Here is a 23,937-nt window from a genome sequence, read left to right on the forward strand (position 1 = left end):
CTCCATAGCAAATAGATAGCGTAGTTGCATTATTTTTGAATAAGAATGATTCAAATGAAGAATGGTGTAGCTGAAGTGTATGAACACAAACTGACATTGCAGTTGAATCTGAATTACTTTTAGTGAACGTGCTGCGTAGAAGCAAAGCTTTTCCTGAATATTGCATTGTGCAATATACATGCAAAACAAGTCACAGAAGGGCCTCTACCACACAGTTGTGTTACTGTGCATTCCTCTCGTTCTCGAGTCCTCAGAAAAATTGTGCTGGCATAATTTGTGGTACCCTGATGGCTGAACTCTAATTTGCCTTAGTAATAAGACTTGTGAGTTGCCCTTTTCTTACAGTTTTACTAGAGATAATTCAAGCATAGGAATTTCTTTGGCTTTGCTAGCTAGTTGGTCTTCTGGAAAACTGGTAGATCTATATCCAGAAGAGTCCAGCTGACAAGCCAGTGGGGTAAAAAGGATTGACGGCTGAAGGATTCCAGACAGAGATCCTTTGAGGCTTCCTCCTATTTCATTCTGGTTATCTTACACCCCACGATCCCGTTAGCTGGACTGTCTTTGGATAGAGGTTTCCTAGTCTTTCAATCACCTGATTAGGAGAGAGACTCTTTTCTTAATGTAACTCTTGTTAATTTCACTCAGTTTCCAAATATTCAAGCTGGTAAGTTTGCTGGATGGCAATGCTGACAGCAAATGTTTGCAATCAGCTGCACCTGGAACCTATCCCATGGCGTGTGCAAAATGGTATAAGAGGAGGCAGAGGGACCATACTTCCACTTCCAAAAATTAAAACAAGAGAAAGAATGGCCATAAAAAAACCCTAGTTAGGAGAAGCAATAGGAAATCTTTAATCCATTTAGATGGGACAGAACCGGCACTCTTTTCTAGTTTAAGTTAACCAACACCTTAAAAAAAAACCTCACAGGTTTATTAGTTTTTTTTAAAAGAACATTAAATGAATCTATTGTCCCTCCAGAAGACCAGCTGTATCAGTGTTAATAAGGAGCCCTTGTAGTGCCTGAAGAATGCCTGAGCAAGGAGTAGGTCAGGCATTTTATGAACACACCAGGTATCCTTTTTCTCCTCTAGCCTAAGGCAACGGCCAAGCTGGGCAGTGACCAGCAACCAGAGGGGAGAGGGCATGGCAGCAGCAACCTCAACAAATCATAGGAACGTGGCACGTATATTCTGTAAAAATAGTAAGACATTTTTGTGTCACAGTTAGCAGGACTTTAAGATGAACCTGAAGAGGTTTTACAGTAGCTGAGGGAATTTCTTTGGAATTTCTTGAAGAACTTTCTTGCCGGTTGTGAATATTAATGCAAAAGAGGAATGGATGTATAGTAGTAAGTTTGCTGAAAACTTTAATTTCCTTCTATTCCTCTAACTGATACTACTTCTCCTCCTCCTTCTCCTCCTTTTTAGAGCTTCTGGCAAACTGTTCAAGTATGGGCTGCCAACACCATTGTGTCCCAACTCTGAATGGACCAACATGCTATTGTAACAGTTCCTCCCAGGTAGCTGAAGATGGGAAAAGTTGCAAAGGTAAGTGAAAAATGAGCAGATAGGCTACATTTTCTGGGTTTCCTTAGACCTCATGCATAAACTCTCCCTTCATGGGTAAGAACAGTGATAAATTGATTGTGGCAATTTTTAAGATGCTTATTCAGAGATTTTCCCTATTACAACCCATCTTGAAAACGTGAGAGATGCAATTGACTTCTGTGGAAGAAATAGTGGACTGAAGATGTTCCACAAAAATCAGGGCTGTTGACCATGGCAGAAGGAAGAGCCAGCAAGTATACTGCCTCTTCAGTAATTCCTCTCTGGACAAGGAGAAAACTTCCGATTGCCCACAAGTACTCCATACAGTTGCTTCTTGAGAAGTGATTGTGAGTTAGCAGTCTCCAGAGGGTTTAGAGCTCTCAAATCTTGGTCAACATGGTTTGAAAAGGCATTGGGTTCACATACTTCCTTTTCTAATCACTTTGGGAAATGGCTTGTTAACTGCTTTTCAACTGTTAGGAATCTTTGGATTGACAGGTTTACAGCAGGGGCCCTCAACCTGTGGGCCACTTGCCTGGTAGTGGGCTGTGTCCTGCTGGCATCCGGGTCGCAGGACAGGCTGGCCAGTGTGCATGTGTGCGCACGTACACCTCTTCACTAGTGCTAGTGCTGCGGCCACGAGGTGTAAAAATAGGATGCTGTGCCATGGGGAGTAAAAACAGGCTGCCGCTGCGCCTCAGAGTGTGAAAATGGGCCGCCGGCACGCCGCGGGGTGTGAAAACAGGGCGCCACTGCACCATGGGGTGCAAAAACAGGTCACTGCCATGCTCCAAGGTGCAAAAATGTCCGCTGCTGCACTGCGGGGCACAGAAACAAGGCACTGCACCATACAAGAACGGGGCAGGGCTAGTGAGTATCATGCCCCACCCCATTTGCGGCACGTGCGTGCTCATGGCCCCGTGTGCATGCACACATGTAAAATGCTTCTCCCCTCCCCTTTCCTCTGGTCCACCAACTGACAAAGGTTGGTGACCTGTTTTACAGCACCCGGTGAATTTCCATCAATTCATACCAACATAAATTTTAACTACGTTTAAAGTCTTAATTTTTTAAATAAACAGCAAAAGGGTGATCAAAAGTTTGATTTTAGAAAGCTATAGATATACTAAGGGGGCAGATACAGTTGAAATAAGATTTTGGAATTAATTATAAATAATCATTTTCATGGGAAAATGCTTTTATTTTGAATTCTTTAAAAAGAAATAATAAAGTAAGACTTTAAAAATAGGACACTAGAGGGAACTAGAAGGAACTAGAAAGAATTAAAGTAGAAGATCACTTAAACTGGACTTGTAAATACAGAATGAAGCAAAATATTGTAATATTGGATACATTGAAGGATACTGTGAATGTTGAATGCAAGAATTAATTTTAAGAGTATCTACCTTTTAAACACAGACTATGTTTAAAAATGTTATGGAAGAAGAACAAGTTTTATCTGACAAGAATAAAACTGATTTGAAAGTGGATTTAAAAATGACAAGATGCAAGAAAAAAATGACTTTTAAAGGTGATAATAAGCACCTTAAATTGCACACAAAAGGGAAAGGGGAACCAGTGCACCTCACACTATAAAATGTAGCAATAGCACTAGCACTTATATACCACTTATATACCACTTCATAGTGCTTTTCAGTAATTTCTGGGCTGATTACAATGTCAGCACATTGCCCCCATTTTACCTGTCCTCATTTTAACGACCTTAGAAGGGTGGAAGGCTGAGTCAACCTTGAGCCAGTCAAGATCGAACTCCTGGCTGTGGGCATAGTCAGTCTGCAATACTGCATTCTAACCATTGTGCCACCACGGCTCCTACATTGTACTGAGGTATAACATGGATGAATGTATGAACACCCAATATAACCCATGCCACTGTATTCTGGACTAGTTGTAACTTTCAAGGGGTCTTCAAAGGCAGCCCATGTAAAGGGCATTGCCCATGTAAAGGGCATTGCCTTGGTGGAGCAGTGGGCTAATGCCTCCTTAAGTAACACCAGCTGCCTGCAATTAGTGCAGGTTCGAGTCCCACCAGGCTCAAGGTTGACTCAGCCTTCCATCCTTCCGAGGTAGGTAAAATGAGGACCCAGATTGTTGGGGGCAATTAAGCTGACTTTGTAATAATGCCGCTTGGGGGGGTGTGTGAAAGCCCTAATAAGCAGGCATATACATAGAATGAAGGCTACTGCTAAGCTTGTAAGCCGCCCTGAGTCTTCGGAGAAGGGCGGGATATAAATGGAATTTAAATAAATAAATAAATAAATCCAAACTAGGAGGTGAATAACCGTGAGCAAGACCTCCCGGTCCAAGAAAGTTTGCAGCTGGTGCACAAGACAAAAGCTGCCAACTGCTCCTTGAGCAGGAACTGTGAGTCCAGGGCGAGCCCCAAACCGCACACCAGCTTAGTCAGGGGAGTGCAATCCCATATACACTCAATGACAAGTGGCTGTTGCTGCAGGGGAATTGGAGCAAGGTGTGCTATGTTTGCCATCTTGATATTCTGCAGAAAAGGTGGGATACAAATCTAACAGACAAAGCCTGCCACTGCCACTGCTACTATTATTCAGCATTTTTATTTTTTTGTAAGCTGCTTTGAGTACTGTTGGATTAGGTGGTGTGAAAATTGTAGGAAATACAGTAACTAAAATAAGTATTTCTTTAATTGTCCTTTCTCCCCTCTTTCCAACAGATTTTGATGAGTGTTCTATTTACGGTACCTGTAGCCAAACCTGCACTAACCATGATGGTGCCTACACATGCAGTTGCGTAGAAGGGTATCTGCTCCAGCCCGATCACAAATCTTGCAAAGCCAAGAACGGTACATCGTTTCTTTTTATTCCTGGTTGAATATCTTGTAGGAAATGGCTGCCACTTTGCAAAGTGTTTTCTATTTTTAAGTGCCGAAGCACCATTTGATAGCGCACTCGGTTTCTCACAGATATGTGTGCGTGGTGAAAATGCAGCTATTTTCTGTTGGTTTTCTGTAGGAAAAATTTACTGCACGATTTAAAAAAATAATAATTCTTCAGATACTTTGAAAATGTTAATAACATGAAATGCTCCGTACTCCTGAGATCTTGAATTTTACTCCCTTGAATGAAGTTGGCTTGATAGAAATGGGCCCCCATTTTGAAGTGATTGGCTGTTTTCTGTAAGAAGCACAAGTAGCCGGTTTGTGCTTCTTTTGTGCACTCCTTTTAATTTGAGATAGGAAGCACAGCAGATTTTTCTTCTTCTTATCTCCCTTGCTTAAAAGGTCTCCGCATAGATTTTGTCGGTTGTCTTCTTAATGTTGCTGAAAAGAACTCCTCCGGTACACACAATTGTTGGTGTTTGTGTTACTTTGAGGTTTCCTTTGCAAGCAATTTGGGAAGTTTGTCCTGTGTATCTCTCTGAAGAAAGATGTGACCTTCCCTCAGTGGTGTAGCGTGGGGGGTGCAGGGGGGGCCGGCCGCACCGGCCGCAACATCTGGGGGGGCATGCTCGCACTCGCAGCTCTCTGCCCCTGACTGGCTCACTCACTCTCTCTCACTGCAGTGCTGGCTGTGCAAATCCGATCCGAGCCGCCGGGTCGCTGCCCACTGTGGAGGGGGGGTGCCAGGCGTGCGGTGCACTGCGGAGAGAGAGCGAGGGACTATCTGGGGGAGGGACAGTGCAGACCCGAGTACTAAAATCCATGGGTTAGGGGGTGCAAATTACTTGCCTTGCCCCGGGTGCTGACAACCCACGCTACACCACTGCCTTCCCTTAATCACGCTTCTCTGCTGGATTTTCTTTTCTTCTCAGAACCAGTAGAACGACCGCCCATCCTCCTCATTGCCAATTCTCAGAACATCATGGCTACCTACCTGAACGGCGGGCCTGTCTCTAACATCAGCCCAACCAGCACCAAACAAACTACTGCCATGGATTTCAACTACATAGAGGACACAGTCTGCTGGATCCATGTGGGTGACAGCTCCCCCCAGACTGTTCTCAAATGTGCCAAAATCCCTAACCTCAAAGGGTTTGTCGAGGAATGGACTATCAACATCTCTCTCAACTTGCATCGTAAGTAGAAGTTTATTCTATTTCAATACTACCAAACAGAATTACAGTTTGTTCTTAAGGGAGAAATATCTGATGCTTAAGGTACAAAGGGCTAGTTGACTTTAAAGAAAGAGGTAATACAGTTGATTTTTTTAAAAAATTCTTTTTTTAATGTAATAGTTGTTGGTTGATGCCAGTTGTTGTAGATTTTCTGATTCCAGGGATATGGTTGTGGAAGAAAAGTATTTTGGATATGATAACCTTACAGCCTCCTTTACCTGCTCCTGATCTTCCTACAGAAATCCTTCTTCTCACTCTTTCTATTGCTGGACAGATCTGGAAAAGGATCTCTTAGCAACCTCACTCTCTGTTAATCTCCACCTGGGGACAGGGAGCACCAGAGAATCCTATGGCTCCTGTACCATCTGGCCAAAAATCATAGGATTGCATCTCCCTGGTTGGCAAAACTTTTAACAGAGCTTTACACGAAGCTAAAAACATAATGTTTATTTTATCGCAACTGAAATGAATCAGAGAGGCAAAAGGGGAAGCATTTGGGAAATATATGTTCATAGACCTCAAGCTATTAGCATACTTATGTTTTATAATGAAGAAATCTCCTCTGCAAAGATTGGAAAACAGTCAACAGGGGATCAATATTCTTAATCATAAAGAATTCTTAATCTTTTTATGTTATCAGAATGTTCTGGCCTTTATTTTTTTAATTTAAAACTCATGCCTGGTTAAACTATAATGCAATATTTAAGCTGAGGATTATGAGAACCAAGGAAATAACTGTAGCCGAGTGGACATCCATAATTTTTAATCTAGAGCTGGGATTAGGGAATTCTAGACCTTGACAGGTCTATACCATGATGTAAATAACTACCAGTTCAACCTCTCAATCATGTCTGAGTAAATTTACTTGTGCTCCTCGTCTCATTCACTGGGTAAAGTATATAACGTGGACTGGGATATAAAAGGACACATTTTTAGATTATTATTTTGTTAAAGGGTACAACTAAGAGATGAACATAAAGAAGAACTGAAAAGAAATATAAACTGGTTTTCAGAGTAAATATATTCTGAATGAGAGCTTCCAAAATGTATGTGTGAGAAGATCACACAGTGTGGCCCAGTATAACAAAAAGCTGACAAAATTACCAAGCAGTCCCCAACCTTTCTGGCTCGGCGGACTGGTGGAGGCAGCATTGGCGTCGGGGAGGGGGGGATGGTTTTGTGCATCTACCACTTTCACAAATGCAACCTCTGTGGCCTGGTTCCAAATGGGCTGTGGCCTGGCACCGGGCCAAGGACCAGGAGTTGAGGACCCCTGTTCCATACTATATCTCCAAGGATTGGATGGAGTCTTTGGATTCTTCATTTTATTCATTTTTAGTTTAGTTTTATTTATTTTTAGACATTGATAGTATTTCTTCTTGAAAAGGATGTGCACAGATTTGATGGTCCCTGAATCTGGAGCAACAAGGCCTCCATATCTTCTTTGACAATTCTGACATGTGTAGACCAACAGGTGGATACCAAACTGTGGGCTGGTGTATATACGGAATACTCTGAATGTGGTATGTTTACTTGCTAGGACTGCAGTGCCCAGCAACTTAAATCCATTTAAGAGTGGATAAAAATAAAAGTGCTGAGCCACCACCGATGTCTGAATTTTCTTTTTTATAGCTATTGCATTGGGAAGGGTAACTTTTGGGTCAAGCCAACTTTCTTACACTATATTCAGGAAAACAAGTTAATTCACAGCATCCTATAATTTATCATAAAGTATTATTGGGCAGAAAAAGAGAAGCAAGCAGAAGATTAAAATAGGTTCTTAAAGGAATAGATAGAAGCCTAGTTCACTCTCTTGGTTTTTTTTTTATTTTTATTGAAAAGTTTTACAATACAATTTTCCATTAAAAACCCCCATCCCCCTCCCCCCTCCCCTCCCTACCTCCCCCCTACCTCTTCCCTCCCCCCTTCCCTCCCCCCTTCCCCCCTCCACTCTCTTGGTTTTTAAATGGAGTTTGATGTGTGATGCACTGGGCCTCCTTTTGACAATGCATCTTTTTTTGTCTGAAGTTCTCAATGACGTGAGGATTGGGAGACACTTGGACAGGGGTGAGTTCATATGGATCCCCCGGGTCCATATTTAAAGAACAATTGCAGTCTCATTCCTTCATTGTCATGTTGTGTTAGGAAGCCAGTGACCTAGAAGAATTGATAGTAAAGTTATTCCTCCTAAATCCATCCACAGAAAAAGTCAATGATATACCCATAAAACTGTGTACCTATTCTAATGCCAGGGTATGTATTAGTATCCCATGCCACATCTGGCATCTTTAATCTACCAAGGTTCTACATATATTCCATACAAAAAAACTTAGCACATTTAAATTAAACTAGTTTATCTTACCTTCCTCTTAATAGTAGAATAGTTTAGGAATGAGGCCAAATTTCAGAAAATTTTGGGCAGCTCTGCCTAAATTGTTGGTCACTCATTTTCCAGGAAATCTATGGCAAAGCTAAGACTTTAATTTGCTGAATTATTCTTCATATACATGATTTTAAAATATGTTATGTACTTTTCCATTGGTATGTTGCATACTCTCAATCTCCCTCTAGTGACATTGCCACCCCTTTCTCTTCAGCCTTTTCTTCTCTTCCCCCCCCCCCCCAAGAAATTGTGTAATTTCAGAGACATCACTTATTAATGTTCGGGTTGCTCAAGTGACATCCATGTATTGCTTTTGCTTATTATTTTAACTTTTGGCGAAATAGACACTCTTTCTCAACTTGGAGATGGTGATTGAGAAATAAAATCTCAAGTCATTTGGAAATCAGGATGATTCATATGGAATAAGAAGTGCAGATTGTGGTTGTGTTTTTCCGGAATCTCATGCTATAAGGAAACATTGCTAATTATTTTGGCTTGATCTTTTTTCATAGCAGGCAGCCAAGGAAGGGGCCTTAGCAAAAGAGGAATCTACGTTGTTGCCAATAGCTGTGGCTTAAGCCTGAATTCTCTTTGTACTGCTCTCTTTACTGTATTCCATTCACTTCTCTAGCTCAGCTTTGTGGAGATAGAAACTGAGGGCCATGTGGATTTCTTTCATAGATTATATCTCTCCCATTCATTCAGTTTGGGTGGTGGCTTTCTGTCAGATGGGAGACCACCTGGGAATCTGTTCTTGTAAATGGGATAGATCTTGGGTCCAGCCCAGCAAGATTCATGTTTTAATATCTGTAGAGTTTCTGCAGAAATTTGTCAGTATGCTTGTATTCTAAGGACTCAGTATTGATTTATGTTAACACAATTTGCCCTTTCCTAGTTCCTGCTTTGAAAATTCACCTTGGATTTGTTTCTTCAATTGAAACAGACATGGCAGTTTAAAGTTACCCCCAAACTATTAACAGTGGGCTGTGAACATGCCCTTGGTTCTTTGCATATTGTACTGTTTTAAGAATTGGTAGCAGGTTTTCAGGTTTATTCTTAATTTTTAGAAGAAATTGGATTAAGACAGAGAAATATGCCCACCTCCAACAGCTGTCTCCTACAGCTGTCTCCTATCATTCTTCTGCCAAGCAAAAATAATGTGGAACCTTTAAATCTGAAAGAAGAGATGGCAATGACTTACTTCCAGTTCCTTTAGGTGGTTAGTGACAAAACATTGAAAAGGATCATTGAATGGTGACAACGTCTTAAGTTGCAGATGACCAGGATGAATACAAATATGTCCTTGTGCATACCCATAGGATACCGGCTGTGCTGGGCTGTTGCCTAGCATAGGGCTTTTCAACCTTTTCACCCATTGTACCACTTTTAGGATATGGCAACATATGAGTACCACCAGTCACCTAGCAAGGTATCAAAAATTTGATGACAAAAAAAGGAAAAAAGTGATGAAGTACAGGTAGTCCTCGACCTACAACATTTTGCTTACAATGGCACTGAAAAAGTGCCCCCCAAGCCACAGCCAAGCAAGACACCTGCCTGCCCGCCCGGCGGCGCTCTTCCTCCTGTCCAAGGTTTTCATTGATGTGAGCATTTCTGTTGAGGATTGGCAGTGGGGGCGGGGGCTGTTTGGTTTTTATTCCCCCCATCTGCTGGATTGTTGCAGCAGGTTTTGGTAATTTCACATGAACCTGGGACACTGTGACCGTCATAGATTAGCAAAAATGTTTAAAAATGTTTTTAAAAAATTATTAAACATAATATAGGTACATATTATCATACCTGGTGGACATGTGATAAAGTGAAAGCTTACTGGAGGAAAATACATACTTGGCTAGAAAATATACTAGGAGAACATGTAATATTTAATCCTGAACTATTTTTATTAGGTATGTTACCAAAAAAGACTAATAAACAAAATGCATACTTGGTTTTACATATTATAAATGCAGCAAGAATAAGCTATGCACAATGCTGGGAAAATGAACGAGTACCATCAGAAGAGGAATTAATAAAGAAGATACTGGAATGTGCAGAAATGGACAGATTAACTATGAGATTAAAAGACAAAGAAGAAACGGAATACTATGAAAGCTGGAATCTATTTTATAATTGGTTGGAGAAGAAAACCAAAGAGTGAAATTTGTATATGTATTAATAGATTATGAACTCAGCTCACACGTTGTTTGGAAAATTAACATATGTATGTAATGAATAAAAAAAGATGCATGGGAAGAAAACTACTTTAACTCCACAAAAAAAAAACATTCCAGCTGATCGGTGCTTCTTCTGTGCTCAGAAGCGCCAGGATCAGCGCTGAGCTCCAGCTGGATCCTGGCGCTGATCCTGGCGCTTCCACTGAGCCCTGACAGCCCCGAAGAAGCACTGATCCTGGTGCTTCCGCTGAGCCTGGACAGCCCTGCAGCTCCAGCCATCTCTCGCTCAGGCTTCTGCGGTGCTGCCACCAGTTCAGCTCATTGCCCTCCCCCGCTACCACTTTTCTAGGATGGTCGTGTACCACCTGCCAGGTGCCAATGTACCACAGGTGGTACCCGTACCACTGGTTGAAAAGCCCTGGCCTAGCATCTTGAGATATTGAAAGGTTAGGTTGAGTTTTAAGAGAAAAGCTACAAGCATGCTTCCTGATCGAGGAATTACTAGTTATTTTCTTATTTATTTGGAATAGCCATATTCCCCCAGCTGCTGACTGATGTTAAAGTGGAATGAACTGATAGGTCATACGCAGATCCCTAAGCAGAAAGGCTGCAGTAGCATTAGATGTCAGTCTTTGCAATGCATTTGTGACTTCACAGTGGGAAATGCAGTTGGAAGAACACGTAAACGCTAAGCTTTTTCCCCCCCATGTTTTGAAGAATAACATACGATGTTCCACGATTATCTCTACTTGAATGGTATCAAGCTCCATCTTCATGGTCTTTATTCCTCCAAGTAACAGTTCCTTTGTTCTTGAGAAAGAACAAAGACAAAATAGCAACACCTGGATGAGTGGGAGAATAGTGTGGAATAGAATTGGTAGACAATGAAGAGATAGGAAGAAATAAAGATATCTTTTTTGTACTATCTGATTGCTTTTTGATTTCATGTTTGGAAGCTCTTTTAAAATGCCCCAAGAACTGATGTTTTAGTTAGCTATTATAGTACGTAAAGAAGACACTAGTGATAGAGAGAATAAAGTGGGGTAAGTGAGGCCCTGATCAAAAGCCACCAAGTCGTCATGTGTCATCATTATGTTGTAGAATCTGGCTTACTTTTTGTTACAATATTTCACTTGTGCAGGTCATATTACATCTACGTCAAGGGTGCCCAACCTTGGCAACTTTAAAATTTGTGAATTTCAACTCCCAGAATTTTAAGTGATAAGGGCAGTACTGTTTGGTTCCCACTTAAATTCAAGAGAAAAGGGCAGCAGGCAGAAAACAAAGTAGGAAATTGAAATAATAGTGATAAAGGCAGTACTATTTTTATCTACCGGTGTCAAATTCGCGACATCACATGACGTGTCGTAACTCTTTTTGCATTGCCGGCAATGGGGTGGGTATAATGAAACCGGCCAGCAGTTTGACACCCCTGATCTAGAGTATATGTTGAATCTTCCTTTTTGATTGGAAAAGCAAATTTTGTAATACAGATTTTTGAGAAATAGGCTCAGAAGATAGCATTGCTACGTTGCAGATACATCACTACGCTTAGGAAAGTGTGCGGATTATTCAGGCCTTGACAAATCAAACACCCTGTATGAATGACACGTCTGCCTTTGCTCTGTGAAGTCTGTAAGAATAAAAATGCAAGTGAGGTCAGGTCTTTCTGTAGCAATCACAATGGTCTCAGCGCTTCAACATTCCATTCTACATCACGAGAATTACAGTATTTGCTGTCTTGTCCCAAGGCTAGCCAGTTTCTTCTGAGATGATGAATTAGCTGATTTGTGACAGCACCTATATGTAACTAGATATATCCCTCTGATATTACTACTCAAGCAGTTAGCTAGTAGTTGCTCCTACAGTTAACTTTCCCATACATCAAGATTGCACCGTCAGTGTGTTGCATATTTCCAAATTTTAGCTTATTTACTAGAAGAAATTGCCCTGTGCAGGACCAAAGTGATTTTTTTTGTTTTGGTTATCTCATCCTTTTTTATTGGTATGCTTGATATCATAGGTATATCTATAGGCCTTAGCCAAATTAAAGCCTTAAACTACCCAATTTAGCAAAGCTTGGCTTGGTTGAAATTATCACCATTTTTTCTAGTTTGTGTGTGTGTGTGTGTGTGTGTGTGTGTTAAATACTGCAAGATGCAAGTGTGACAGCCTGCTTCTGTACATCCAACATTAGTGCAAGAAAGTAGGGCTTTTATCACAACATTGCATCCTCAGTGTTACAGATTTTGACATCCTCTCCATGGATGCTGCTCAGTAGCACTAGGAGTGACAGTGAGCTGGTTTATAGGCAATGCTAAATGTGCGTTGAATTTTTTTTTTTAAAAAAGGAAAATACAGGAAGTTACAATTTTTCATTTGGGAAATGGTAAATGCTTTGGTCTAAGTAAATTTGGCTAATGTACCGTAACTAGCAGGCATTACATTAACATTTTGTCTTTTTACACTTCCAAATTATTACCCAGCTCAGGCATGCTTCCTGAAATTTGTCCACTCAAATGCTTGTAATATTCAAAAACTCTCCTTATAGATTGATAGCTTGAATTCTCCTTCTGTAAAATTCAAATCCCGCCTATGAAGGTACTCGAATCGATAGGGTAGATTGTGGCTGAGCTACATTGGCTGGTCCAAAGTCACCAGTGATAAGCTGGTGGGATTGAAAGAGCTTGTTCTAACCTCACACTCTTGCTATTTCACCAAAGGTGACACGAAAGGACTTCTTAAAAGTCATTTTGTGAATGGCAGATAGCATTCCCTATCCTTGCTGTTGGTAAGCAATGTTATATACAGTAGCTTCTAACCTCTTTGCTGATTTGGCTGTGGAGAAATCTATCCTTTCTCTGGACATTAAGGTTGCCTTGAGACAAGTTAGTTTTAAATTGTACTCTGGGAATTGCAGTCTTTTAATTATGGTTGAAGGGAATTGGAATTTTGTAGATATTGTTAACCCTTCTCAAACCACCTTCGGCTTCCTTCCCACATTCAAATAATAGATGTGCCCAATATCAGGCAACCTGCTGATCAGAAGTGGTGAGGCTGAGTAAGCTATGGCTTGTGACTTAAGATGTACCTTGCCTCTCCCAGAACAATGAGATCTTTGGAAGCCATAGGGCTTTCGTGCTAGAAATAACCCATTATGTGCAATGACTTATCTTAACTCAGGTGCTTGTTTGAGATTGTCCTCATTGGAGAATTGGCTTCTATGGCAAAATCTGTTGCTACTAATATCTAATTATTTATTAAAACTGAAGAGAGCAAGCAGTTACTATGTAATTGGAAAGCAGCCAGATCTCACTGGAATCGTTTTGTATATTAACTAGACAGTTGGTTACAGAGGATGTTTCCTAAAAATAGAAAAAATATTCCCAGGGCAGGAAGATGTAATTTGGCTGTAGTCTTCCTTTATTTTTTTACCCCATTATTTGGGAATGAGGAAAGCTGCTTTCTTGCAGCTATTTTGCTCCTTTATTCATAACACAGACTTTTAAAAAATATGAACAATTTAGTGAAATTAACAGTAATAGCATCCACCATTTCCTCAATCCCATTTCTTTAAATACATATAGCTACAACTGTGAATTATGAGATTTGTCTGGTGGGCATTTAGGAGGAATCCACTTTTCCAAAATTAAAGTACACCGGTAAGCAGTGACTCTTCAGGGGTTTTGAAAGATCTCCTTAAAGATGCTTCAGATTGTTTTAGGGAACTGATGCTCTTTGATTGATGCTCTTCGGCTGAGCTATCTATCCATTCCTATACCTTGCCCTTTGAGGGAAGCCTTTTATAATGAATTTTCAAAATTACTTGCTATTTCTGAACTATCGAAAAGTTTTTTTTAAAAAACAACAACAACTGGAATGTCGCTGGCAGATATCCTCCAATTTCTGGATTAAAATGGAAGGCTTTACACTTGCCAGCAGAAAGTTAAAGGTCCTTGGCTCAGGACTGAGTAGTCCAGACAGTAAAACCTTGTTTGTGTTCCAGTTTTACCCAAGTGATTTCTTTTCATTGTTCGCTTCTATGCATAAACTGCCTCAACAGTATTTTTTCCCCTTCTGGGAATCCTAAGCTTGATTCTTAACGCGTGAAGCGTATTTTCATTAAAAGGCACAGACAATTAAAAGGCATAAAGAATTGCTAAATGATGTTCAGTTTTCCTTCTTGGCTTCTCATAGCTTGGTATTTTGGCGTTTCCTTAAATTTGCTATTCTCTGTTGATGCTGTTTTATGGATAACTTTTTTTCACTAGCTGTTTGGAACCATTTTATCTTAGCTTTGGATCTAATTCAGGAATGTACAGTAGATATTTGGTCCATATGCTACTCCTGTCTTCTTTTTGTCCTTTTTCATTAGAACTACTGGACTTGCTGAATGCTTTTGCTTTATTTGTGGAGCATGGATTTTAAAATGATTTATATTTACTTTCCTAGTCCCAAGGTCCTACAGGCAGTCTGGCTTTCTCTTAAGTAGAAGTGAGATGAGAGAGTTTCCGAGGCAGAGCAGAAGATAATGAGAGGAATAAATGCTTTCCGCCCATCTTCAGTCAGATTGAGAGAATGTGGTGGACAGAATATATCTTGATTTAGCCAAGGATTTTATAGAGCATCCCCATGGATTATGAATGCTTTAATTTAGATTCCCGAGAAAGGAGTTGAACTTGATTTCCAATTTTGTATTTCAGCGGCTGGGTAAACATCCCCAAATATTTCTTCCTAAAGCATTGCATCTGCCTTTGTACTCTAAGGAAAGAAATAATAAAACGGGTATTACCCGTGCTTATCTGGGGGCTTAGTTTGCTGTCTTTACTGATCTTTCATTTCCGTAGATCAAACAGGAAAGCTCACACCAAAAAAAAAAAGTTTTCCTTTCCAATGTATGTATTGAACTAGTTTCATTTCCATTTCAATCTACTTGGAAGAAGCTGCTGGTGGTTCCCCACTTGAGGGAGGGGAGAGGTACCAGGGGCCATTGATTGTTTCAGAATGTGGAATGACTTCTCTGCAGTGACCAAAAAAAGTTGAAATTCCCGAGACCAAGAAAACGTTATTTTTCAGCTTTCTTTTGGATGAAGTAGCAAAGCCAAGAAAAATCTTTGTACTGTAGCATTAACTTAGCCTCTCCTAAATGGATGTCTTCCAGTGCTAGTTAGAGATTTGATGAGTCCCAAACCATATTTGAATAAGAACCATCAAAATATTATATCTTAAACACGTAATTTTCAGACAGAACATATTATTTCATGTTTTACGGAAATAGGTTAAAATCCAGGGACACACACAGTGGCTTGCTATAACCATCACAATTCTGGTCTGTTAGAGAAGTTAGACGCTATCTTTGAAACTCTGGTTCGGTTGCTTCTTGTGGACTGTTGGATTTTGCTCCCTATCAACTGCTTCTTTTCTTGGATAGTAAATGCATCATTGTTGAATATCAATTGAACCGGCCAGGGCACCTCCATTTGCTTAAGATGAGAAATGGATTTCTCCAAACGATACATATGGAGTATAGGCTTGTGCTGATTAAACGTCAGTCAGTCTCCTTGGAAACAGAGGCCTTGAGATTCTAACAGAGAATTATTATCTCCTCAAACTGGATTTCATAATTCTTGGAGTAAAGTCATGCCAAAAACTGATAAAAAATCAATATGAATATAAGTTAGTAAATATGACCTTCCAGAAATTCCTACAGATAGCCCTTGCTGAATAATCTGTTGCTAAGCAACCATTTGAAGTTCCAAGGGACCTCCCCAAATATTTAGGATCTGGTAGGATCTGGTTCTGGAGTTTTGGTGGTTGTACACCCTATGATCACATGATTGCATTTTGGGCATTTGACAATTGCCTTGCATTTACAGTCACTTACAGCAGTGGTACTGAACAACAGTAGCACAGTGGTGCATCATGTGTCTGCTTCTTAACTCCATGCTTTAAAGGAGGATATATAGCAAGAGAATACAAATGCATTTATATTAAGTTGCGCAGAATAAAAAGGTGGGAATGCCCTGTGTATATATAGACTCCTGTGCCCTCAGATATCAGCCTGGGGCTTTTGTGAAAGTAATCTGAACTATCAGATAGGTCGCCCTGCATGGGTTTACCTTTTTTGCTAGTCCCATACTGTGAAGATTTTCTTGCAGGTAGGATCCTGAGAACAAAAGCCTTCATTTTCTGAACTCACAGAAGACATGAAACACTGGCTCAGTTTTATTCATATTTTCTTTCAGAGGGAGCAAGGTGTGCACCATAAGCCTCATAATGACAAAAAAAATATTTTTGGGGGGAGGAATCCTGCCTTAAGTCATTATAATTAAGATGGGAACACTTTAGCTGGAGGCGAATTGGTGGGAAAAAACATGTCTTTCTTTGATAAGTAGTCTTGAAAATTTAGCAATATGGTTACATTTTATATTGTTTATTTTGCGCTGCTCATTAAATGAGCCAAATCCCCCTAATCTAGCTTCTACATTTACCATGTGGTCCCTCTTGGTCTGTACCATAAATGTGGCTCTAGGAAAACTGGATTCTTTCTTTCTCTTGTTAAAAAATAACTTCAATTTAGCCACAATGCCATTATCTCAGGGACAATGTGATTACTCTTACAGATAGTTTGGTTAAATAAATCAGTTTCAATCCACAGTTTTTATGCAGGTAGCTTGTTTCACTAAACCACAATTATTATTTTAAATGTTTCTTGGATGGCTTATTTCACTACATCGCTTTACTGCTAGTATAATCACAGTCACTCAGTATACATGTAAAGTTATGATTTTGCTTGTGCATTTACATAATTGGATAAATGAGAAGTCGAAGACGACTAGCAATATGGAAGGTGGAGAAATTGCAGCAGAATTTGCTCCAATTCCCTCCAGCCCTTTAAAAAAACTAATGCAACCTAACCCTCACCTGAAAACTATTTACCTTCCATTCTTTCTCCACTGAGTCAAGACAGGATAAGAATCCTAACTGATGCCTGGCTGAAGCTACTTCCTTTTTGTCAGCCTCCGGCTAGGGGCCAAGAGACGGTTTGCAAGCCATTGAAGAGTTGAGCCAGGAGAGGAACAGTCAGGTGGGGGAGATGCAGCTGATAAGAAATCCTTCTGTTATTCAGAGGAGTTTGTTGAGGAGGTATACCTGGTTGGTGTTCCTGAATTTTTGAAATAACAACATCTCAGTCATTATAGTGCAGAACTTGTAGAAACTGAACATCAACCAAGCTTCATTCACAGGCGCATCGAACTTTTCAAATAAACTCTCCAAAATGTTGTGAATGGCTTTGAGGTAGTCCAGGGCATTGGAATTCTGGAATCTTGTAGAGAACACAAAGTTGCGGAACGCAAAGTGGGCAGGCTTTGTACCCCTGTATAGTGACCACTTCTAGAATACCACATTCTCTTCTATATATACCTCTTGTTTAAGGCAGGCTTTCTATTCCAGTTCTGAATCATGATGGCTGCTAAATCCTGTTTACCGAACTCAGGGGCAGCTTCATTAACCCTTGTCCATTCTTTGCTGTCCCATTGGAAGTCTAGCATGCATTTAATCAAAACTAGAGCCTAGCCTAGAGTTTAGTTATCTCATAAAACCTAACAGAGTTTAGGTAAGGCAGAAAAGTGTTGTTAAGTAAAAAGGAAACAACAGCAATGGTTCTCTAGGACAGGGGTGTCAAACTCAATTTCATTGAGGGCCGCATCAGCATTGCGGTTGCCCTCAAGGGGCCGGGTGGGTATGGCCAGGGTGGGTGTGGCCTACTGGGTGGGCGTGGCTAGAGTGCGTATGGCCTACTGGGTGGGCGTGGCCAGCTCTACATTGTTCGCATCAAGGGTGCCTATGGGGGCCTGGGCAGGAGTGGGACAGATCTGAGGGTCTCTGGCAGAAGGAGGGTCTCTGGGCCAGGGCCAAGGCAGTGGGGGCCATTCCCTCACTGTTTCCAGGATGGCTTCGTGGGCCACATGAAACCACTTCACGGGCCGGATCCGGCCCCCGGGCCTTGTGTTTGACATGTCTGCTCTAGGAGGAAATGAGATGCATCAGTACAAACTGCATTTTGTTATATATACCATAATATTCTCCTGTGTCTGCGTGGAGGCATATGTGCGTATGAGTATACGGTAGCCCTGGACTTCCAACCATTTGCTTAGTGTCCCAGGGTCATGTGACCCCCCCTTGCAACCCTCTGGCAAGGAAAGCCAATGGGGACGCAGCTTCCCTTAACCATATTACTAACCTAAAAACTGCAGTGATTCACGTTGCTGTGGTCAGAAAGGTCATGAAATGGGGCAAAATCCACTTCACTATCTCGTTAACAATTTGGAGCTCAAATGTAAGTCTAGAACTACTTGTAATCAGCTAATGAAACTCTTTCTAAACTTTTGGTAAATAACGTCCTGAAAAAAATGCATAAAGAAAAGTTATCTCTCTTCTTATTTTTCCACAAACAAGAGGGGAAATTTTTTATTGAATATTGATTGCAAGGCAGTCGTGTTCAGCAAGTATAAACTGTGCTAACAAAAATAAAAACAGTCAAGTATTTATTCTGAATGACTGTTACACGTATTTGAGATGTGTTCAAAAACTAGAATGATTTCTCATTGATAAACCTGCATCATAAAGCTGGTATTACTCTCCTCTCATATTGGCATGAAACAGCTGGGTGGCGTATAGTTTAATTTGCTTTGTATCTTGAGTGTTTAGCACAATTCAGATGGTATTTTAAAGAATGTTTCAGGGCTTTCTTCAGTGTGAAGAAACCTAGTATAAATCACCAAAATATCCATAAAATATACTAAGAATACTAACGGCACAAAACTGTTTTTAAACAGTGCCAATTCATCAAAGTACATGTTGTGAAACATTGAAGCAGCATGATAAATACCTTTCGCTGCTGGAAATTAATGTGGAGTCAGCCCCTTACCTGGCCTCCTAAAAGGAAGAATTTTTTTTATTTTTATTTTTTTATTTTTATTAGATTTATATACCGCCCTTTCCCGAAGGACTCAGGGAGGTTTACAGGGTATTTAAAAAACAAAACCAATACAAAAGTTAAGAACAGTTAAGAAAAGATTAAATCATCCCAAATTTAAAAAAACCCAATTAAAAAGTGTCAGCCTGGGCCGGAGAGCTCAAAGAGCCAGGTCTTCAGGTCCCGGCGGAATGTGCAAAGATCCCGGCGGAATGTGCGAAGGTCGGGGGCGGTCCTAAGCTCCACGGGGAGCTGGTCCACAGAGAAGGCCCTCCCCCTGGGGGTTATCCGCCGACAGTCTTTTATCGACGGCACCCTGAGGAGACCCTCCCTGTGGGAGCGCACAGGACGAAGGGAACTTGATGCCGGCAGCAGGTGTTCCCTCAGATATCCCGGACCCAAGCCATTCAGGGCTTTATAGGTCATCACCAGCACCTTGAATCTCACCCGGAGATTAAAATCCTACCTAGCCTGTCGTGTTTGGGAGGAGGCTGGTTTGGTATATGAGAGCCAGTGTGGAATAAGTAAAGCACCAGGCTAGAAACCAGGAGACTGTGAGTTTTAGTTCTGCCTTATCCTCAAAGCCAGCTGGATGACTTTGGGACAGTCATACACACTCAGCTCAGCGGTGGGATTCAAATATGTGAACAGCCGGTTCTCTGTGTGGATGCCACTTCCGGAAGTCCATTCTGGGCCCGGGCAACGAAAAATTAGCTACCGGTTCTGCCGAAGTGGTACGAACCGGCTGATTCCCACTACTGACTCAGCTGTAGGGAGGAGGAAATAGCAAAACCTATAAAATCTTGCCAAGAACTGCAGGGAGTTGTCCAGGCAGGCATCAGGAGTCCAGACTTGACTCAAAGAACCCTCCCCCAAAAAATCTAAAATGAAAAAACAACAACACAATCCTACAACAACAACAACCAGGAGAACACCAAAAACAAAAACCTGTGTGTGTGTGTGTATGTATAAATTTCAGGTTTTGGATGAGTAGGTTAGGAATGACTGGAATACAAAGGCTCCTCTTTTCATGAGTCAGGAAGTGGATGGGCTTGTGCTTGATTTACTCAAATGTTTGCCTGGAGGAGATTCTATACACGGGTCTTGCTCCATGCTCTGAGTTCAGCTGATCAGCATCTTTGAGGTCAGGAAAAGATGACTTGATCCAAAACATATGGTCCCAATGATTTGCTTGAGCAATCTGGTTTCTTTTTATTAGGCCTTTTCATTGCAAGCATTGCAAAAGGAAAGATCACATTCAGAAAGAGGGGCTGCTAGACTGGTTTTTCCTAGCATGTCAGTTTTCCAAGGGCCAGTATCAAAGATTTTTTAAAATTATTTTTTTTTATTTTGTAGCAAGGAACTTCCACATATTCTGAGATGGGATTGTAATGTGTGAACAAACAGGAATATGTGTCTCTGCCTCCCCCTTCTTCCCCTGTGTATTTGAATTGGTTCTGTGTTGTTTCTTTGTAACGCTGTGGTTTTTGTAGTCCAGGTTCCCAGCTGTGGGTGTTGGAATGCTGTCTGCTACTCCATCCGAGACAAATTTTCCAAGGTTTCTGGGAAATGTCCGCTGAAAATGATCTTCTACCGTCCCATTCCCCTTGTTTTCCTGCTTTTTCTTTTTTTTGGCATCAGACGGAGAAAGCCAGTGGAGTCCAAAGAAAAATAAGCAGGATTTTTTATTTAGCTTGCACTTCCAAGTCCTAAAAGCAAACAATCTAGCCCCATTAAAATGTCTTCCCAAACAGTAAGGCAAGTGGTATCTTTCCAAATAAATATGTCTGGAAAACTCAAATTCACTCGCAACTAACCACTTCTGGTACCAATAAATGGAAAACTCTCATATTCAGAACATGTGGTATGTGTGTGCATGCTTGCATGCACATCCATATGTGTCAAAGAATGAATTGAGAAATTTAAACACAGCTTTCCCCTTTGTCCTGAAAATGGTTCCTTTTCCCTCTAGGCTGCATTATGTTGTCAGCTAAGAAAGGGTCCTGACTTTAATTAACTTGGCAACAAAATGAGCGCAATTGGCAATTTGATCTGCTGTTTATACTCTTTTAACCCTTCTTATATCTGGGACAAATGTTTTGAATGATTCTTAGCCCTACCATCAAGACTATCTTAAAAGAGGTAGAGGGAGGGAGAATAGGGCCAACATATATGCTCTATGAATAATTATAGTAATTTAATTATTTCATCTTTCCAGGAATCCTGGGACTATAATTCTGTGAGGAGACTAGGCTTTATAAAAGATACTTACTATAAAAAGTGATTAAAAATTGCCATCTAGGTATACCCTCAATTTTGTGATGCAAAAAGACTCCATAGCGTGTTGGAAATCTGTTCAAAAGCCATGTGTCAATTATGTAGCTGAAAGATTATTCAAGATCACAGCTATATGTGTGCAGTCTTGCATATTAATGGCATGATTAACATAATTCTGCTTATAGAGTATCTTGCATGTGTCATAAATTTCATACGTAAGTATCAAATGTTCATCTGTCCATGTGCTCTCATGTATACATTTGAGTGATAGTGTGGGTCTTGCAAGAATCAATGGCTTAAAAACTGTATATGTACTACTATGCATATACTATACGCACATGGACATTTGCATATATTCTCTTATCTGCAGGTTTGGGTGGGATGTTGACTAGCTTTCCTTTTTATAACTATGTATTGCTCAAATTTTCTTTTTTTATTGTATTTAATAAAGCAGTTTTTGAATTGAAAAAAAAAGCAAAACCCTCCAAACAATACATATACACGCATGTGCTGTGGATGCATCCTTATGCCCCGCTCTTTGTGTGCGCAAATGTCTTTCTGATTGTGACAAAGCCTTTCCCCCCCCCTGACTTAACTAAAAGATTCCTTCCCCAGTATTATTCTGTTGCTCAATTCTTTGTGGCATGCACCTCAAGGAAAGCATGTTTTCTTTCTCAAGGGAGGAAAGAGGAGGTGCACAGGCTGTGTTTCTGCAAAGCCAATTGCAGGCCTGGCTCCTGTGTTTTTATCATGCAAAGAGGTGTGTGTGTGGGGGGTGTGAAGGGAGCATAGTGAAAATGCTTGGGGTTACATCACATGGGGTGTTAGACAGCCCCCAAATCCCAGGATTCCAGGAAAATGGAAACCTCACAGCCCACAATAGATTCATGCAAGAATGTTATAATAACAGAAAGAGTTGACTGGTATGCTTGCACACATCAGCTCTTGTGCTCTCCTCTTTGGCCCCCACCCTTTCTGAATTTAATTTTCCATCAATGGATTTTTCCAGCAGATAAGCGGCCCCTAAGGATGGCCCTTCCCTGTTGCATTTGACTGCTACAGACAGAGACAAATGCGAGTCTCTCTCTGGGCAAGATTTCAAGCCTTTTTCCTTCCCTTCCCTGAAATATGGAAATAATGAATTCCTTTAGCAAATGAGTTCATTTCATGTGTTTCACGTACGTTGCCTAAAACACATTTTCTTGTTAAGTAGACATCGGTTACATTTCTCACAACTGAAAACATTTTAAAGCAGAAAATGGTAGCCAGATTTAAATTTTTCCACGACTTTTTTTTTAAAAAAAAAGTCCTGTTAAATCAAATTAGGCAATATTCCAGTTTTTGGACTGCAGTGACGTTCACATTAATTTTCCATTCACTGTTCTGGCAAGTTGGTCTTAGCCTTAATCCCAATTTTCTTTCCCTCACTAAAACCAACCTTAGCTAAAGTAGCTTTATTTTTAAGGAATTTGGTAATACTAGTGACTGAAGCTCTTTTGCTTCAGGGAGTGAAGCCGATTCTCCTAGTTCTGTGCTACGTCTCTATCATTTGCTCCTTTGTTTCAAAGCTGTGGCTTTTGGAGCCTAATTTGGGGAGAAGTTGAATTACTGCTATATTTGGACTCAGAAAATGTGAGAGGATTAAAAAAAATGGATGTGGTAGAGGGAGTTGTCCTCTGATAGTGCTGGTTTTTTTGCTTTTCTCCCCAGTCCAAAAGTTTCTGAGAGCTTATTTAATGTGCAGCACACAACTTGGTTCTGATTTAGCTTCCCTCATGTTTATTTGCTGGATGCAGAAGTCCCTTTGCTCTCTTCCTGAAACAAATGTAGTTTTTGTAGGTATGTAGAAAGATAAGAACAAATGAATTTGGCCCAAAGTTAAAGCCAACTGCACTCTCTTGACCCTCGTTTCCTAACCCTACCTGCTGTCCTATTTTTCAGCAATGCAACGTTTCCCCCCTTAATTGGTAGGGTCAGTCATCAATTCCTAAAGCTGGACCTTTCCCAAATTCTCCCCTGAAGAAATGTGGCCTAAATGGAGCTACTGAATTAACTAATTAGGAAAACTGTGGCATAATTTTTCGTAACAGATTTCTAGAGAAAGGCTTGGCAAATGTCTGTTGTGGAATGCTGGAATAAAATGTTCTGTCTCAGAACAGGGGATGGAACGGAAAGTCCTTGGGTACTTTCCAATTGGGTTGTTGTACAGTTCCACAAGACACAATCTTCAGCCTCAATCCGGTGTGGTGTAGTGAATGGTTGATTTTGAATTCAGTGGTTGACCAAGGACCTATTTACCTTACAGAGACACCATTTGTAAAATGGAATGGGGTAACCTTCTAAGACACTTTGGATTTCTTGGGCCAGAGTATTTATCACAAACCTTGTATTGCAAACATTGCTAAATTAACAAAATTGGGTGGGTGGGGAGGGGGATGGGAATGGACATCCTATGGAAAAAGATG

General features: G+C 40.7%; 1 protein-coding gene across 1 annotated transcript in view; it reads left to right on the top strand.

The window, feature by feature from the left end:
* LRP1 (LDL receptor related protein 1) overlaps positions 1–23,937 on the top strand; it is a 321,802-nt gene that overhangs the window by 118,069 nt on the left and 179,796 nt on the right. The window contains exons 5-7 of the mRNA XM_083357102.1: positions 1,432–1,551; positions 4,259–4,387; positions 5,356–5,619. Of these exons, the coding sequence (XP_083213228.1) occupies positions 1,432–1,551; positions 4,259–4,387; positions 5,356–5,619 (513 nt within the window). The remainder of the gene's footprint in view (positions 1–1,431; positions 1,552–4,258; positions 4,388–5,355; positions 5,620–23,937) is intronic.

The sequence above is a fragment of the Vipera ursinii genome (genome assembly GCF_947247035.1).
Source record: "Vipera ursinii genome assembly, chromosome: 2".
In the NCBI taxonomy this organism is placed as follows: Eukaryota; Metazoa; Chordata; class Lepidosauria; order Squamata; family Viperidae; genus Vipera; species Vipera ursinii.